Source organism: Panthera pardus, unplaced genomic scaffold (assembly GCF_024362965.1).
Source record: "Panthera pardus isolate Hobbes unplaced genomic scaffold, ASM2436296v1 HiC_scaffold_13, whole genome shotgun sequence".
NCBI classification, from domain to species: Eukaryota; Metazoa; Chordata; class Mammalia; order Carnivora; family Felidae; genus Panthera; species Panthera pardus.
Genome location: NW_026526688.1, coordinates 82723715 through 82742319, shown reverse-complemented (window position 1 = coordinate 82742319; position 18605 = coordinate 82723715). Strand labels below are relative to the sequence as shown.

General features: G+C 37.3%; 1 protein-coding gene across 1 annotated transcript in view; it reads right to left on the bottom strand.

The window, feature by feature from the left end:
- Window positions 1–1137: 1137 nt before the first annotated feature.
- The window catches only part of GYPA (glycophorin A (MNS blood group)), a 37113-nt gene continuing 19645 nt past the window's right edge, over window positions 1138–18605 (bottom strand). The window contains exons 3-7 of the mRNA XM_019420483.2: window positions 14285–14323; window positions 11204–11239; window positions 9512–9597; window positions 7102–7177; window positions 1138–2893 (exon numbers count right to left, since the gene is read on the bottom strand). Of these exons, the coding sequence (XP_019276028.1) occupies window positions 2886–2893; window positions 7102–7177; window positions 9512–9597; window positions 11204–11239; window positions 14285–14323 (245 nt within the window). The 3' untranslated portion in view covers window positions 1138–2885. The remainder of the gene's footprint in view (window positions 2894–7101; window positions 7178–9511; window positions 9598–11203; window positions 11240–14284; window positions 14324–18605) is intronic.

Below are 18605 nucleotides of genomic sequence, written 5' to 3'. Positions count from 1 at the left end.
TAAGGAAGACTTTGTCACAGGTGATGTTAATCAGAGCTGCCTTTTTATTGAGCACCTCCTTGGTGCTGAACACACCCTACATATCTCATTTCACACAAATGTCAAGGCATTTTTGCAAGGTAGTTATTCTTTTCTTTTTTTTTTTTATGTTTATTTTTGAGAGAGAGTGCAAGCAGGGAGGGGCAGAGAGCGAGGGAGTCACAGAATCCGAAGCAGGATCCAGGCTCTGAGCTGTCAGCACAGAGCCCAATGCAGGACTCGAACCCATGAACCATGAGATTGTGACCTGAGCCAAAGTCAGACGCCCAACTGACCGAGCAACCCAGGTGCCCCTCAAGGCGGTTATTCTCATCCTCCCATTACAGGTAAGGAAACTGAAGTTATGTGAATAAACAAGCAAGGGTTCAAACTCTGGATCCAAAATTGATTCTCTTTCCATACCATGCCAGACTAAGCCTTTCTATCGCTATGAATAATGTCATTTTAAATATTAAGAAAAGCATCATGGAATAAGAGCACATTTTTTCAGGCCTCACAGGAGTTACAAAAATGAATTAAAGTCCCTGCTCCTGAGGGATCTCAGTTAAGTAGGGGATAGAATTTAGATCATAGTAAATGCAATGCAAGATGCACAGGTGCTGTGAGAATTCAGACCACATGTTTCACTCTAGAGACTGAAAGTGGGTTACCAGTTAGTTGCCAGTGCACATATTCTAGCTGAACAGAGCTGAGGGCATAAGCTTAGATAGATACCTGTTGACACAAGAACAGGTTCATGCATGATTTTGGGTAGAATTTTGTATTGATTTTTGCTTGGATGACATGTGGCTGTTAGGAGTTTCTTATGAGAAATGTGCTACATTTGATAAGACAAATTCTTAGAATAAACCAGAAGGCTCTTGCTCCACTACTGTATATGAATATCACTAAAATAGCCCTTACACCACAGCATTCCTCAGCTCCCCATGTTCTTCGCAAGTGTCTCACTTTTCTCCATTCTTTTCCCTTCGCATGGCCCCTCTGCTCACACCTACGTGGGCAAACACCCAGGCCTGGAGGATAGAATTTTCTAATCAGCATCACTCCCACCCCTGATTCTAGTCTCAATTTTAAGAAATTCAATATAAACCATTCATGTTGGCTTCCAAGGTAAGATTTCTTCACTATCATTATAGGATGGTTTAATTATAACAACATGAAGAGAGTAAAGGTAATTTCTTCCTACAAACATTAAATTGAAATGTGAAAAGTCCACAGATCAAAGTACAGAGAAATTAACTGGAAAAGTTCCAGGAGTTTAAAGCAATTCATACTTTCATTATTCTCCGAATTCTCTTGCTCTTGCTGAGATGGTACAGTCACTCTAGTCTCTTGTCTTTGATTCGTAAATTGCGTTAGCAACAAACCGAGTCTGTTCTCTCTTGGTTCAACATTTTATTTTTATTGAAAAAAGTACATTTAAAATTGCCTTCGTGCAAAAAAATGAATAAAAAAAATTGCCTTGGTGCTTGAGTCATTCATTTGATTAAATTAACCCAATAATACTGTTAAAACTACCTTAAAAAAATACACACTAACAGAAATATCCTATTCTTTTTTTCAGCTAAATGATCAATTTAACAAAGTAACACTCAGAAAAAATGTCTATGTTAAGATTTAGATTTTGTAATTTATTTTAAAAAATGTAAGCTGCCAAGCCCAAATGTGTACATAATATTATTTACTTAACTATCACAATGAAAAGCCGTATGGATTTGTAGTAATTTGGAAATAGAATATCACAGGAGGGCACTTCTTTGTTTTTATATTGCTTTTTAAATTTTACTATAAATGAGTGAGAGCTGTGTAGTTACAAAGCCTTAGTCTCATGTCTAGAAATTTCCTTTGGATTATTTAAGCTAATTTCCAAAGCTTTATTAAGAAGAGAATGTAGGACTGGATGGATTAAAGAATTCAGTTGAGAACACAGTACAAATTATTAAAATATTCACCTGCTTGTCAAATTGGCACATCTTACTGAATTTATAGGGTTATTAACTCTGCAAGGTAAAGTCATTAATTCCTTTCTTTGCCAGGACACTGTGACCTCTTACATAAATAACTCTTCCAGTGGAACACAAAGCATCTGTCAGTGCCCTGAAAGAGTTAATGCTCGACTGTCAGACAAACTCTTTTAAATAGGTCATTTACACACATGCAGCTTCTTTTTAATATGGGAGAAACTTTTTGTGTTGTTTTATTATGAGAGAAGGAATGTGAATGTCATTTTATACATCTATATCTATGTTACATATAACTCATGTTTTTATGCATGTGTGTATGGAAGGCATCTCCAAACACAAGGTTTACTCATGTGACTAAAATATCATCATCATCATCATCAGTGTAATCCCCTATCTTGCAATGAGGGAAATATTAGGATTTCAGGTCCCTTAATATATGTAAAACAATGACAAGATGCAGAAGTTTGGAATGAGAACTTAGATTTCGTCTAGATGTGACAAGCCTTTCATTCGACAGCACGATCATTAAAGTATAATAAAATAGAATAAATCACTTGTAAATAACTGCGGATGAAGCCAACCAAAGTTTGGGGATCAGAATTCCAAATCAATTAATTATAAAAATAATGCTAACACACAAAAGCAAGCATGAAAGAAAATATTTGTTCTACATTTTGAAATAGACAACTAATGAATACAGACATTTTCCATCACTGAGTCACTGGACTCATTACAATGAAATTTTCATCCTGAAGTACGTACAGCTTAGGAAGGTATACACTATATTGGAGTGTGTAATTCACACATTCATTTTTCACTTGACTGAAGTCTCGTGTCTTTGACTTCTTCCAAAATCTGGCTTGATGAGCAGATTCTCATGAATTACTCTTCTGTAGAAGGATTATAGAGGGGAAAAAAAGCAGTAGTATGGGACATAGTTATATTTAAGCACAATCGGAAATGAATACATAAAATATATTTTAGAATTCTACATTCTCACAGAGCTGTTCTTGAACATAATAATTAGGGAATGAAAGGAATTTTCTTTCAGATTAGCACTATTAGAATAATATGTAGAGAAAGACAGAATTTTTTAGAAAATCTATTCCAAAAGCCTTAGATAAGGCACAAACTTAATTACTCTGCTCCTAATTTCTACAGAGATGAGAAACTAACACAGAACTTGTGTAGGAGCCGAGTACAGTGGGAAGGCAGCAAATGATAAGTGAATTGAATTAACATATATGTCTTTGAATCTAAAGCAACCTCCCTAGTCTATAATCTCTCTTGAGAATAACTTTTTTCTTTGGACATAAACAAGAAGAAGTCTGTACAACAACTCATTGCTAGATTTCTCTCTGATACTACCACATGGGAAAAGGGTGCTGGATTGGTCTCCTTCATCAAATCTGACCCTCCACCTTTCTTGGCTAGAAAGTTGGATTTATGTTACTGCTGGAGAGTGTGTTAAATGGATGAGAAGAGTTTTGCTCTTATTAAAACAGAGTGTTTTCCACAGTTTTCTTCTATTTGGGTATAATGGGAACTGTGTATCCCAAACATTTTCCCGTGAGAAATGAGCTGATGCAGTCACATGCGCCCACCACCATGGACAGCGAACTCCGACTCACTTATTCTCCTTCCCCATCAGGCATAAACAATGTGCAAATTCAAGGGGGGTAAAGCAGTTCATACTTTACACTCTAACATTTCTAGCTCTTGTTAAGAAGGCATTGTCACTCTACTGTCTCTTACTGCCTTTGACTTGTACATTTCTTTGTAGCAGGATTCTATGAAAACAGGACTAAAACATTTTTTAATAATTGTGTGTGTTTCCCAATGTTTCCTGTGAGATGGATCAGATTTTATAACCCATTTCACTGACTTACTAAGACACATTTAATAACCTCATTTGCACAAATAGGGGGAAATAAAAGAAGCCTGAAATTTGGCTCATCTGACTTGCCACTGGTTCTTTTCACTGTCTTTCCATATATTTGAGACATGAATTGAGAACCAAAGCATTAATCTTGCTAATATAGAAATGCACATAATTCCTTGAGTACAGCATATTCTGTCTTCTTCCATGCCTTTTGTCATATTGTCCTTCAGCCTGGAACTGCCTTATCTTGCCCTGGGTAATGTTCATCTCTCTTTTTTTTTTTTTTCTATTTTTTTATTTAAAAAAAATTTTTTTTAATGTTCATTTATTTTTGAGACAGAGAGAGACAGAGCATGAATGGGGGAGGGTCAGAGAGAGAGGGAGACACAGAATCCGAAGCAGGCTCCAGGCTCTGAGCCATCAGCCCAGAGCCTGACGCGGGGCTCAAACTCACGAACCGTGAGATCGTGACCTGAGCTGAAGTCGGATGCTCAACCGACTGAGCCACCCAGGCACCCCAAGTTCATCTCTCTTTTAAGATGGGCCCCAGGTGATTCTGTCTCCAGAAGCCTCTGCTACCTGCTCCAGTCTCTTTAGATGGTATTGCCCCTAATACCTTAACATTTGTTCACTGCAATGACCACCTTTCACTAGATTCTCAGCTTCTAAAGGGTAGAGACATTCACTGGTAAATCTAATTAAGTGTGGTGCCTAGCCCACAGTAAGCATTTGGTAAATATTTGTTACACTTAAACTAACAATGGTATTTTAATGTGCTTTGGTGGATTAAATTGTCCCAAACTTTTGCAGACTATTGTACAGAGAGACTCAATATTGTATAGGAAGAAATGGCAGAGGAAATGCTAAACACTAAATTGGTCACCAAAATACATCAGTAGTTAAAAGCATATAGCAATAGAGTAGCAAACAAAATTAGGCTTTGGGTGGTAATTGCTCCATTTTAGAAATAGCATCGAAACATTTTTTTGAAACCATGCACAATGTAGATTAAAAAATACACATGTTAGTTCCACCTGCAAGTCTTATAACAAGGTAGCCTAAGTAAATTAAGTAAATCTGGCACATGACTGAAAACTTTAAGTATAGGCAGATTGGGTTTTATTAATCCTTTTAGCTGAGAACTTTGTATATGCCATTTAAAATTTTTTTTAATGTTTATTTATTTACTTTTGAAGGAGAGAGAGACAGAGCACAAACGGGGGAGACAGAGAGAGAGAGAAGGAGACACAGAATCCGAAGCAGGCTCCAGGCTCTGAACTGACAGCACAGAGCCTGATGCAGGACTTGAACTCATGAACCATGTGTGAGATCATGACCTGAGCTGAAGTTGGATGCTTAACCGACTGAGCCACCTAGGTGCCTCCTGTATATGCCATTTACTCTACATAGCATGACCTTCCTGGGACTAAGTAATTACGTGACAACCATGGTTAAGCTTTAAGAGCAATCCACAAGATAACCTGACAAGGCAAGTCCTGCTTATAGGTTATGTAGCTGGAGCGAATCTTTAAAACTTCCTTTCCTCACTCCAAAGTCTAGGAAACCTAGCAAGGCCTTTGAAGATAGGTGCTTGGTCCCAGGTTAAAACTAGAATCCAAAAATTTACAGGTCTTCAGTTCTGTCATAATTTTTTATAATTATGGAAAAACCCCAGTCAGTTTTGCAGAAGGCAGAGTCAGGTCCTCTTTGCTTGAGTCTTAAAGCCCATTTCACAGAGATTTGTTCTTGGTGGACATCTCCCAAAATAGACATCACTTGGGTTTATGCTTCAGGCAACATTTAATAGGAACTATGCACTTAATTCTAGAGGTTGTACAAGAGGCCATAATGAATAAATAAATGAAATTGGCTTGGTATTTAAACCAATAGCTCAGGCTGCAAGCACTCCTCGACTCTTATGAATTAATTGCTCTCATGCTGGTATAGACACTCCAGCATTGTTACAGTTTATATTTTTTTCTGTAAGGGAGCATTAATATTTGGATGTTTTAAAATGTACAAATCTCCCACTTTTTAAAGTTGGCAATGAATGCTCTTTTAAAAAACCACTGTGTGAGTTAATACTGTTCTATGTAGGGGTACCTGGGTGGCTCAGTCAATTTAGCATTTGACTCTTGATTTCGGCTCAGGTCGTGATCTCAGGGTCTTGGGGTCAAGCCCTGCATGGGGCTCTGGGCTGAACATGGAACCTGCTAAAGATTCTCTCTCCCTCTGCCCCTCTGTCCGGCTCAGGTGATATCTCTCTCTTAAAAAAAAAAATTACTGTTCTTTGTGAAAAAAATTGACCTGCAGTTTTCCACATGTTGTGTATCTACATAGCACTGCAAGTGGAAAAACAGGGGGCCACGTGACTAGCCAGTTGTGTAGAGGAGGTCATTTGGCCATGGAGCCTACATTACTTATTAGAGCTAACAGGCATGAGCATTTACTATGGCCAAGAACTGTTCTCAATGCTTTACTTGTTATAGCTCATTTAATCCTCATAAAATTCCATGAGGTCGACATTATCATTATGTCATTATTAAATTATCTCCACATTAACTACCATTATCTCCATATTAGTAGCTTCTTCATGGTTATGTAGTTAGTAAGTGTTGGGAGTATGGATTCAAACCCACATCTGGCTGCAGATCAGGGGTTATTAAATTGTATCCTCTATAGGGCCTCCTAGATATAACTTTGCAGTTTGTAAAATGAAAAGTATACAAAAGATCTTAAATTTTGCTTTTAGTTACAGTATTTGTTTTATCTTGTTTTTAAAAATGTTATTTATTTATTTTGAGAAAGAGAGAGAGAGCACAAGCGGAAGTGGGGGAGGGTCAAAGAGAGAGGGAGAGAGAGAGAATCCCAAGCAGGCTTCCCACCAGCAGTGCAGAGCCCAACTCGGGGCTCCACCTGAGCAACCGTGAGATTACGACCTGAGCTGAAATCAAAAGTCAGACGCTTAGCCAACCGAGCCACCCAGGTGCCCCTGTTTTACCTTTTTTTTTTTTTTTAAGATACTTTGTGCCTAAGGGATAATTTCATTATGCTGAAGACAAATGTTCACATAAAAAAATCTTACAGAAGTAGCATCGATAAAATAGAATACAAATGAATCTTACTTGGGCATACCTTTCCCAAATCAGAAGTAACTAATTTTTTTTTTTTTTCCCTCACCAAAACGCAAAAGGCATTAAGAATATTAGCACCAACCTGGATTTCTTGTTTCTATAGAACTTTCAGGATCTGCCTCCTCTGGTTGTGCAGTTTGCAGGGGAGATGGAGTTTTCTATGAATAAAAACCAGATAAATATTAATGTCACAATTTTCTAAAGTTAAGACCTTATAAAGAAAATGCCTCAAGTTAAAAATATTTTGGGGGGTGGGGCTCCTGGGTAGCTCAATCGGTTAAGCTCCTGACTTTGGCTCAGGTCATGAACTCGATGTCCATGAGTTCGAGCCTCATGTAGGGCTCTGCGTCGGGCTCTGTGCTGACAGCTCAGAGCCTGGAGCCTGCTTTGGATTCTGTGTCTCCCTCTCTCTCTGCCCCTCCTCTGCTTGCGCTTCTCTTTCTCTCTCAAAAATAAATAAACGTTAAAAAAATTTTTTTAAATATTTTTTGGGGCTGAAGTTTGTTTCCTTTTGATTAATATGTGCTTTGTAGAGGTTATTTTTGGAAGAATTTATGGTTTCATAGATATCTACAAACTTTGATTTCAATTTGTATTTGTCTTTCTAAATAGTATTTGATGTTTCCATAGGTGAATTATTACCCCAAACATTGACTCTCATATTTCCATGCTGTAATGAAAAGCTAAAATGGACATTTTTTTAAAAAAAGAGGTAAGGGAGCCCCTGGGTGGCTTAGTTGTTGAGGGTCAGACTCTTAATTTTGTCCCAGGTCATGATCCCAGGGTCGTGGGATCCAGCCCTGCATCGGGCTCTGCACAGAGTGTGGAGCTTGCTTGAGATTCTCATTCTCTCTCTCTCAGATTAAAAACAAAAAAGAAGTAAGGTCTCTTAGCATATTGGACATGATCCAATTTTTCTATATACAAATAGAATATTTTCTCTGAATTTTGCCAACTAAGTATTTTATTGATTGTTTTTAGGTTTTAGATCGCCAGCCAAGAGAGAAGACAACTCATTTTGCCATATATGCCCAAATACAAGGAGATGATTTTCTCCCAATATTTATCCTGCAGACAAGAGGAGTCATCTTGCATTCAAGTCTCTACAAAATTTCTCACATTACAACAGGCACTCTCAATTACTTTTATTAAGACAAGATACATTTACATGGAGTGTTTATAATCCATCATAGGTTTGGATCATTACAGAAGTCACCTAATAGAAGTCGTTAAAAAAGAAAAAGGCAGGGGTGCCTGGGTGGCCCAGTCAGTTAAGTGTCCAACTTGGCTCAGGTCATGAGCTTGCCATTTGTGGGTTTGAGCCCTGCGTCTGGCTCTATGCTGACAGCTCAGAGCCTGGAGCTTCAGATTCTGTGTCTCCTGCTCTTCTCTCTGCCCTTCTCCTGCTCACACTTTGGCTCTCTCACTCTCGCAGAGAAAATAAATAAATAAATAAACATTAGAAAAAAAAGAAAAAAAGAAAAACGCAAAGGAACTTAATGTGAATTTACTATCAGTCTTGTTACACCCCTGTCATAGCAATGTTGTAACCCTTCTAAATAAGCCTTTTTAAAAAATATATATAGTGGTTATGGTGTGGAGATCACAAAGAGAGATCAAGAGCAGAGGATGAATGAGAACTCAACCGTACCATTCTTTTGTGACTAGGTCTTTAATGATCTAGGATCACAGTTCTAATTATAGCAGCATAGACACACACAAATGTATCTTAAACATCTTAAATAGAAGGGGCCCCTGGGTGGCTCAGTCCTTTGGGCAGCTGACTTCTGCTCAGGTCATGATCTCATGGCTCGTGAATTCAAGCCCCGAGTCGGGCTCTGTGCTGACAGCTCAGAGCCTGGAGCCTGCTTCAGATTTTGTGTCTCCCTCTCTCTCTACCACTTCCCTGCTCACACTCTGTCTTTCTCTGTCTCAAAGGTAAATAAACATTAAAAAAATTTTTTTTAACATCTTAAATAGAAAGTTATAGTAAAGGTTATGTGCTTTGGAATGCTGTATCATATGGACATAAAGTTAGCTTTTGTGATGAAGAAAAGAAAGTCACTCATGCTGGAAAACACATAGATGGAGTTTGAAAAATTTGTATAAAGAAATATGACAATGCCTCTCACCTCAAAAAAAAAAAAAAGAAATATGACAATGAAAACCAGCAAAAGTGTTAAACATATGTAAATATATCATGTTATTTTAAATATTTTGCACACACAAGTTAAAGTATATACTACAATTAGAAATTTGACTCTTTCATCTCTACGCATCAAAGTATATTAAATCAAGTGAGACAAAACTTTATAAAATTTTTCATTGGGAAATGGAGGATAGTTTTATATTTCAGCTTCCTCTATAGGGCAAATGCAAAAAAAAAAAAAAAGTGTCCAGTTGAAAAAGATGGAATGAAATTTTGTGTCTCTTTGACTTGAATTGCACTCAGAGGAAGCGCACTTATAGCAAAATTAAAAACTGAATCTCACCTTTGTTAGTTGTTTAATACAGAAGGCAATTGAGAGGATAGTTCCGATGATACCAACCATTACTGCATACACAATCCCTGTTATCTCTATGGGAGAAAAAGAGAGCAGAAAATTGCAGAAATATGCAATAAGCTACCACAAAGCAACTGAAAAATAAAGCAGGTAAAATCATGGTAGTATTACTTTGTGTTTTTACAGAAAATTTATTAATATACTTTTAAGTATATTTTACATTTTAGAAAATTAGGTTTCCACAGTAACCATGTGGGAGACTGGAACTTTGAGTGCTAAAGTCTTTGTCCAAGGTCACACATCTAATGACAACCAAGACTCAAGAGTTCCAACTCACCTCCATTTTTCTACAGGACCTCACAGGCATAATTATGGATAAGAGCTATGTGGACATTCTACCTTGATATGGAAAAAACCCACAAACTCTTTCACAGTTTCAAAGTTATGAGAGAAAACAATGTCTAAACTATACTATATGCTAATATAATATATCATGTGCACACTGATTAGTATATTTCTAATGTAATAGACAAACTATATGACATTGTAAATATACTAAAAATATTTTTCAAATCTTTTACTTGTTGAGAATGAAACACAATTGAAGTTACAGTTTCTTGCGTATTCATTCATATTTAAACTGCTTTCAAATGAGGTAAATAGAACTGAAGGCAAGACATAGAAGTAAAATGGCATATCTATTTGGCTAATTTATACTTAAAAGACTTATTATTGATTGAAAAAAAGGTAAAAGTGTTTTTTCCTGTCCCTGGTGTTGTCCAGCTTCCTGTCTATTTAGCTTTAATTCATGAATAGGGATTCGGTTCTACTATCCATTTTTCTTGTGCAAAGTATGGATACAGGCCAAGTGTGAAGGGAGGCTGAGAAATGCAGAATAGTAAAGGAGCACATGAATCAACTAAAGCCAGGTCCACAGCAGCACCTAAGAAGTGGGGGTGACGGTCCTCCAGTCATAGAGGGTTGGGAAGATAACCCCAAAGTGGTAGCGTAGGCCCCAAAATAAATCAGGATTGAGATATAAATGGTCTATGTTTATTCTTGATGTGGTGCCAATTAATCAGATGATTTTAAGCTCCTTGCTTGCTTTACAAGTAGGAAACAAGGAAGTTCAATTGTTTTATAAGCTCTTATGAGACTTTGCTCAAGTACCCATGGTTGGTTAGAAGGCTAAAATATCTAAATTAAAAGAAAAATTAATATCAGATTATGTATTGCTAGTTCCAAAATGTTTAGGAAAATAAGAAATGCATATTTTAATTTTAAAAAGAGCATATGCTGTTTGCCTTTATAGTTTTGTATGATGAGAGTTAACAACATATGTTCTTCTGATTTAAAAATTGATGCTTTTTGGGGCACCTGGGTGGCTCAGTTGGTTGAGTGTCTGACTTCAGCTTAGGTCATGATAGCATGGTTCATGAATTTGAGCCCTGCATTGGGCTTGCTGCTTTCAGCATGGAGCCTGCTTTGGATCCTCTGTCTTCCTCTCTCTCTGCCCCTCCCCTCCTCATGTTCTTTTTCTCAAAAATGAATAAACATTTATTTTAAAAAATTGATGCTTTTTATTTTCTTAGGCAATCGCAACTAGTAATGTGTCTAGTTGATCTTAAATCAATAGTTTAAGATGAAATTATTATTATTCTATACCAACTGTTAACATACCTCCCGCAGAAAAAATGTGTTCAAGTAGTCCGTCTCCTAAAAAAAGAAAATTTCAAAATAAAGTCAGAATACATAGAGTGTGTCTTTACAATTCCATATTGGAATTAGATTGTTGAGTGGGTTTCTTTTTATTAACTGTGTTTTGCAGCCACTGTTAAATTTTTTAAAATTGTTTTTAATGTTTACTATTTTTGAGAGAGAGAGAGTGTGAGCAGAGGAGGGGCAGAGATAGAGGGAGACACAGAATCTGAAGCAGACTCCAGGCTCTGAGCTGTCAGCACAGAGCCTGATCCAGGGCTCGAATTCACGAACTGCCAGATTGTGACCTGAGCTGAAGTCCAACGCTTAACCGACTGAGCCACCCAGGGGCCCTGCTACTATTCAATCTGAAGCAGTTAGCTAGTAAAATTTATGAAGTAATGTGTCAATATTAACAGTAGTAATTTCAGTATCTACTTTCAAGCACTTATCGACTTATATCAAAAGCAGTGCATTTTCAAAAATATGTGTGTAAAAATGGTGAGGAAAAAGGAGACACAGTGAGCCATTGCCCCACACGAACTGTAGCTCATCCCCAAGAGAGGTCATGTTGCTATGAGTTTTCCAGATTTATACCACGGTCACCATCTGGATCCAAATCCTTACTGTGTCTCATTTGAGCTTTTATCAACGGTTGCACCGGATTCCCTATCTGCAGAAGTTTCTAGTGATGTTGCCTTAATGCACCACCAGAGTTAACCTGATCAGTCCACATCTTACATTTCTTTCTCTGCTGTCTCCAATGCCACTTTAAATCATGAAGCCATATGACTACTACAGTCTTACAATTTTCTTGAATTTAGTTGTTACAAATAACATTATACCTTATTGTGTCACATACTCAGGGACTTGGTTATATTTGATCATTCCTTAGAAGGTATGTTTAAAGGTTATTTGGGGCTTGTCTTCTCTTTCTTCATGATAGTTGGTAGTTGTGGTTGGTGTATGAGCTCTGGAGCAAAACAAATGGGGTTTCAGTCATAAGAATCTCTTTTACTAGTTGTGTGACCTTGGACAAGTTACTTAATTTCTTTGTGCTTTAATAATTTCTTGGGCAAAGGAAGATCATAACACCTGTCTCTCTGGATTCTGCAAAGATAAAATTCTGGATGTCTGCAAAGATAAAATTAGATAATGCATGGGAACACTTACAATCCCCCACCATGCTAGCCATTATTTTTAGGATTCAGGGCATATAGCACTGGGTGTCTATATTTGACCTTTAAATGCTTTCCGGTTTGACACCATTATGTTGGCTTCACATTGAAGTCACTTTGAAAATTAGATTGTCTCACTGAATGCAGAAGCCTAATAATTAGTTCCAAGCACTTAGCCTAATTTTCCTCTCCTGGTCTCTGTTCTTAAAATCTGCTGCTTCCATTTATCTCAGTGTTATTTTCTCAATGTTTCGATTAGCTAATGATCCTGCGACCACTCTTAAGTTTTTTCTGAGCCTTAAAAAAAAATCTAGAGTATCTTGCCTAAATCCCACCTGCAAAAGACACTTTCCCTTTCTGCATTCAGCCAGCTCTTGTGAAGTCATCTTCTTTTTCCTAGAAAAATAACTGGAGGGGTGTCTGGGTGGCTCAGTCAGTTAAACATCCAACTCTTGATCGTAAGATCGAGCCCTGGGTCAGGTTCCGTGCTGAGAGTGGAGCCTGCAAAAAAGAGAACAGAATGGAAGGGAAGGGAAGGGAAGGGAAGGGAAGGGAAGGGAAGGGAAGGGAAGGGAAGGGGAGGGGAGGGGAGAGGAGAGGAGAGGAGAGGAGAGAAGGAAAGAAAGGGAAAGAAAAAAGAAAATAGAAAAGAAAAGAAAAGAAAAGAAAAGAAAAGAAAAGAAAAGAAAAGAAAAGAAAAAAATAACCAGACATAGTGAATGCCACCTGACTACCCTTTTCTCAGCACTCAGCCTGGCATAAGAGTTCTCATTTACTAGGCAATTATGCTATGTCAGGCTTGGGATGAAGTAATTTTGCCTACATTTTCTTATTTGATCTTTAGAGAAATACTGTAAGATGAACGTTATGGGCCTATTTTAAAATTCAGGGGACAGAAACCCCTTAGGGAAATTCACTCAGGGTCAACAGCTGGGACAGCTGAACACTGCTTGGTTTGACCACAGACCATCCTCACCACTGCACCGTGAGATCCCTTTTACCTGTGTGCACCATTTTGTGGTCGCATTCAGCATTTATTCACTCTGATAGATTGTTTTAATTTTTTTTATCCCACAGTAGTATTTCTGGGAGGTATTCCAGAAGTGAGAACTCCTCTGGAATAGGGATTGCATCTACTTAGCTTCTGTTTCTCAGTGTTTGTCACAGTTTTGCCACAGTGACAAGTCTAATTAGATAGAGTTGCGTCAGAACAATGACTCCAAAGTAACTATTTTAAAATATGAACAAAGCCTGTTTTTTCGTTGTCTCTTCTTTGTTTTTGTTTGTTTCTTAAATTCCACCTATGAGTAAAATTATATGGTACTTGTTTTTCTCTGGCTGACTTATTTCACTTAGCCTTATACCTTCTAAATCCACTCATGTTGTTGTAAATGTCAAGATTTCACTCTTTTTTACGGCTGAGTAATATTTCATTGTGTATGTATACTACAACTTCTTTATCCATTCACCTATGGATGGACACTGGTTGCTTCCATTTCTTGGATGTTGTAATTAATGCTGCAATAAACATAGGGGTGCACATATATTTTCAAATTAGTGTTTTGATTTTCTTTGGGTAAATATTCAGTAGTGGAATTGCTGGATCATATGGTATTTTGATTTCTATTTTTTTGAGGAAGCTCTATGCCGTTTTTCACAGTGGCAACACCAGCTTGCATTTCCACAAACAGTGAAATAGGTGAAGGGATAAGAGTACACTTCTTGTGATCAGTAATCACTTCTTGTGATTAGTTTCAGACCTGAAACTAATATCCTACTATATGTTAATTACACCTGAATTAAAAAAAATTAATGAACAAACTTTGTTCCCCATCTGAGAGATACTGGTGTATAGTAACTAAAAATTCTTGTCTTATTTTCTTACCATGAATGTTGAACTGTAAGGCCTCTGTGGTAACCACATCTGTATAAAACAGAAGTTAAGAAAAAGATCAGAAATAAGGTAACTGAGTGGACTCCAGAACATATCATAAAATAAAAATTTATTCCATGTCTCTCCCAGTGGCAGCTCTGGAATTTCTACATCAGGGCTTTACAGCTGAGGAAAATGTATCTTTATTTCCTCATGTGTGAAATGATAAAACCTGCCTCAAAATATTATAAGGACTAAATTAGTTTAGTGTGTGTGTGTGTGTGTGTGTGTGTGTGTGTGTGTACACGCATTAACAGAGTACTTGGCACATAATGAGCTTTAAATACATGTTGGTTATTATTGTTATTATTCTTATAAAGGGGGGAAAGACTGGAAGCTGTTTTTGCACAGTATTTTCCATAACTTTGAAAAATTGTTGAAAGGGGGAGAATCGTGATGATTACATAGGATGAAAGTTCTGCCTCATGCCTCCCTGTCTCCACCTCCTTGGTCCAATTCTACTTTCCTGGTAAAAATTAAAACAAAGGCATGACCGAATTCAGTTTTCTTCTTGTTGATAGAGGGTGAGTCAATTCTTTTTTCTCTTTCAAAAGTAGCATTTCAGAGTTGTAATAGAATTGTAGGAAATGCTGGCTCCAGTCTGAGGTGACTGGCTGAGGATGTGGATAACCAAGTGATGTAATAAATTCTAGGCCATGGTTATTCTTTAGAATAAACATAAGCACGCAAATATATTCTCATATATCCTTTTAAAATCTCATGAAATGCATTATAAATTGTTTTTTAACATTAAACAATTATACTTTTAAACTTTATAAATGTAAAATTATGAATTGTTTTATCAAGCTTGATAAATTAAATAGGATTTTTTATTGCAAAAATAATCTAGGTTCAATGAAGAAAAGTTGGGAAATGTGAGGAAAGCAAGAACAATATAAAAATCATCCATTATCAAACCACCTAGAGATGGGCACTTTAAACATTTTGGTATATAGCCATTTGAACTTTTAGCTACTGCATCTAAATATAGGATCGTTGTGTTTTAAGTATGTATAAATATGTACATAGTGTTTAAAATATTATACCACAGACACGCACCATATGCCACAGATTATTCTTCTATGACAAGATTTTTAATGGCTGTATAGAATTCCATTGTATGAATGTACCATTGTTCAGTCATCAATCACTGACTTTGAGCATTTCTGTTATTTATGCTTATGAGACTTATAAATCATTCTTAGATAAATATCAGTGAACTAAACTCTGTGGATGTATCTCTGCTTATACCTTTGAAACATTCTAGTGAGAGAAATGGGGCCCAACCACAATGAAGAGTGAGTGGAAAAGTGCCTCCAGACGTTCCCCAGAGAGAGTGTCACTTTGGCGCTTCAGCTAAATGCTCAAGGTTTCCTCGGGAATCTACAAAGAATTGAAAATGTCTGACATTTCTGGTCAGTCTACTCAAGGTCAGAGTACCAAGACCTCCCTCTTCCTACCAGCTGCCAGCTAATCCTTACCCCCAAATTGTGCAGGCAGGAAACATTATCCCCAAACTGTTTTCTGCAATGTTTTCCCCTCTTTTATAAATCCTATTTTCACCATGTTCTTCAACTTGGTCCAACCACCTGATTCATCACATGTATTTAAAAAAACTGCTGTACAGATTCACTACATATGATAAATGAAATACACCTCTAAGTTAATCTTCAACACTCAGGTGTGATGACTTAAAAGATAATATAAGAAAAAACATTTTTAAACAATAACCTGGTGATGGTATTTGAAGTTCCAGCAAATATTAAGATCAAAATTATGGAAAGAAATATTTTTATTGAGGATCAATGAAAGTGTGTAAAAATTATAAAAAAGGATAACTAATGAACAAACTTATCTATAGCTCTTAGTTAATGTTACATCTCCTTTATACCCTTCAGTTCAGTATAATTATTTACATGTAGGGCATTAATTTATAATTGCTTTAGGATACCAAATAGATTCTTTTGAGATGTAAAACTTGTTTCCAGGGCTGCTAGTTCCCAGGGCTAGCTCATTTTGAATTCCCTCAGCATTAGAAGAGTGCTTTGTACATAATAGGTATTCAGTGAAATACTAATAGTTATACAGTTTTTGGCCAATTTCTTATAGAGAAACAACTAGGTGAGTTTCCAGATTGCATCTAAAATGAACATAACAAGGAAGTAAATAAGCCCTACTCAAAGTGGCAGGTACAGAATGAGTGCAAGAATATTTGAAAAACACACATTCACAGAAGACCAACAAAATACTTTAAACATTTCAATAACATTCACATATTTTAAGCCCAAGAAAAAAAATCTAAAAGTGAGAAAGAAAACAAACCACACCCAAATTTTTAAGGGTTAAAAGTGTTAAAATGCTAAAAACTTTAACTGAAGCCAGTGAGGAGTTTTCACTGTGAGCACAAATACGCCCCTCCTCCAGGCTTCCTAAGTCTTCCACAGGACATCAGGGACTGCAGGAGTCTGGGGCCAGTGAGGGAGGTGTGCTCAGTCTAAGGGCCGCGGACCCCCTCCTCTTTATGCACACCTATAAGGCCTTGTGTGATCCAGCCACCCCCCCCCTTTTCTCCACACCTCATTGCTTGCCCCCAACCTTCTCTCTTCAGGTGCAAGCCACACTAAGACGCCTCTTGGTTCCTGAAATGTCCTGTACTCTTTCGATGCCCACACCTTTGTGCTTCCTCTTCCCTTTGCCAGAAATATCCCTTCCCAGCCTCATCTTGCCTAGCTATCTGCTTTTCAGGTCTCAGTTTAATACCATTTCCTTTTGGAGGTCCTTTCTTATTTTCCCTACCTAGACCACAAACTCTACCAACTCTCCAGGGTTTGGCATGGTGTGGTAGAGTCCCAGTGAAACGTTATGATTGACTATTTGTAATCCAAGTCTGTCTTACCAGGGCCTTCATGGTTACAGGGAACCTTGGGTATTCATTCATTTATACATTAATTTACAAAAGTGTTTTAGCATGTTTACAAAGAACACAACAAACAAACCAACAAACGAATAATTCACGGTCTTCACAGCAAGGAAATTCCAGTTTAGTAAAGAAACCCAAAGATTTAACCCATGTATAATAAGGTGTCTTAAGGTGGCGGGGAAGTGGGGGCACAAAGGAGACTATGGTCAATTCTCTGGGAAGGAGCAGAAGGTGGAAAGGAACACCTCCATGAGGTGTTCTCCTCTTGAGAGAACTCTAGGATTTCGACTGTGTGGCTATTTAGGTATAGAGTCAGTAGTGTCAGCAGTGTGTTGGAATTTGATACTATTAAGGGAACTGCAAGTATCTATGCAACTGCAGCACAAGATGTGAAGAGACCAATGCAGCAAACAAGGGAAACAGCTGAAGAGGTAGTGAAGTGCGATGTGGTGTGGGCTGTGGTAGGGAATTTGGACTATATCCTTAAAGCAGTGGAAAGACCATAAAGGGTTTGAACCAAATTTTCATTTGGGGAAGACCACTGTCAATAGCAGGCTGGATGATGTGGGAAAAAAGCATGCCCAGAACTCATCTTAAGAGTATCCCACCTTGTGTTCAGTAGTGGCCAAGATAAGCAGTCCCCTGGGAACCCAGCCACACCTCCTCACAGAGCTTCCTTATCACTACTTTGCATTGCTTTTGGTGGAGAAGGCCTGTAGTCTAAAGGCTTAAAGGAGGAGAAAATTACAGCAACTTGTAAAAAAATATGGCAAAGACCCAACAATAGTATCTAACATTTCTTAAAACTGGTACATTAGTGCTCTGAATTTTAAACAAAGTCAGAGGAGGAGAAAAAAGTATTTTAAATGTATAAGCAAAGTACATGTAACTTTTAAAAAATTTTTGATATTGAAATGAGAAGATGCTTAGGGAAAGAGACCTCATCAAAATAAGTCTTGAACTTTATCAAAACCATTTTAATTCTCTAGCAAATAGACTTTTTTTCTTTTCCAACAGCTATTTCTCAGAGGAAAGGAGAGTTTAGTGGAAATTTTGTTCCGAAGAAGTAGAAGCTGAAGCCCAAAGCTCCAAGTTGTAGTCAGAGCTCAGGAATATCTAACATCAAAGGCAATACATTGTTTAGAGGAACAAAGTCCTTGAGGCAATTTCCAAAAATTGCATATACTTTATTCAAGTCCCAATTGTGAATGTTGTGTTTTACTTGCACCCTTACAAAACCTGAATGGTGGCCAAATTGATATGAGGCTAAAATTTTCCAGTTATGTTCTTAGAAATACCTGCTTTAATTCTCCAGATTTAGTTGTTTTGATGCAATTTCTTACCACAGTCACC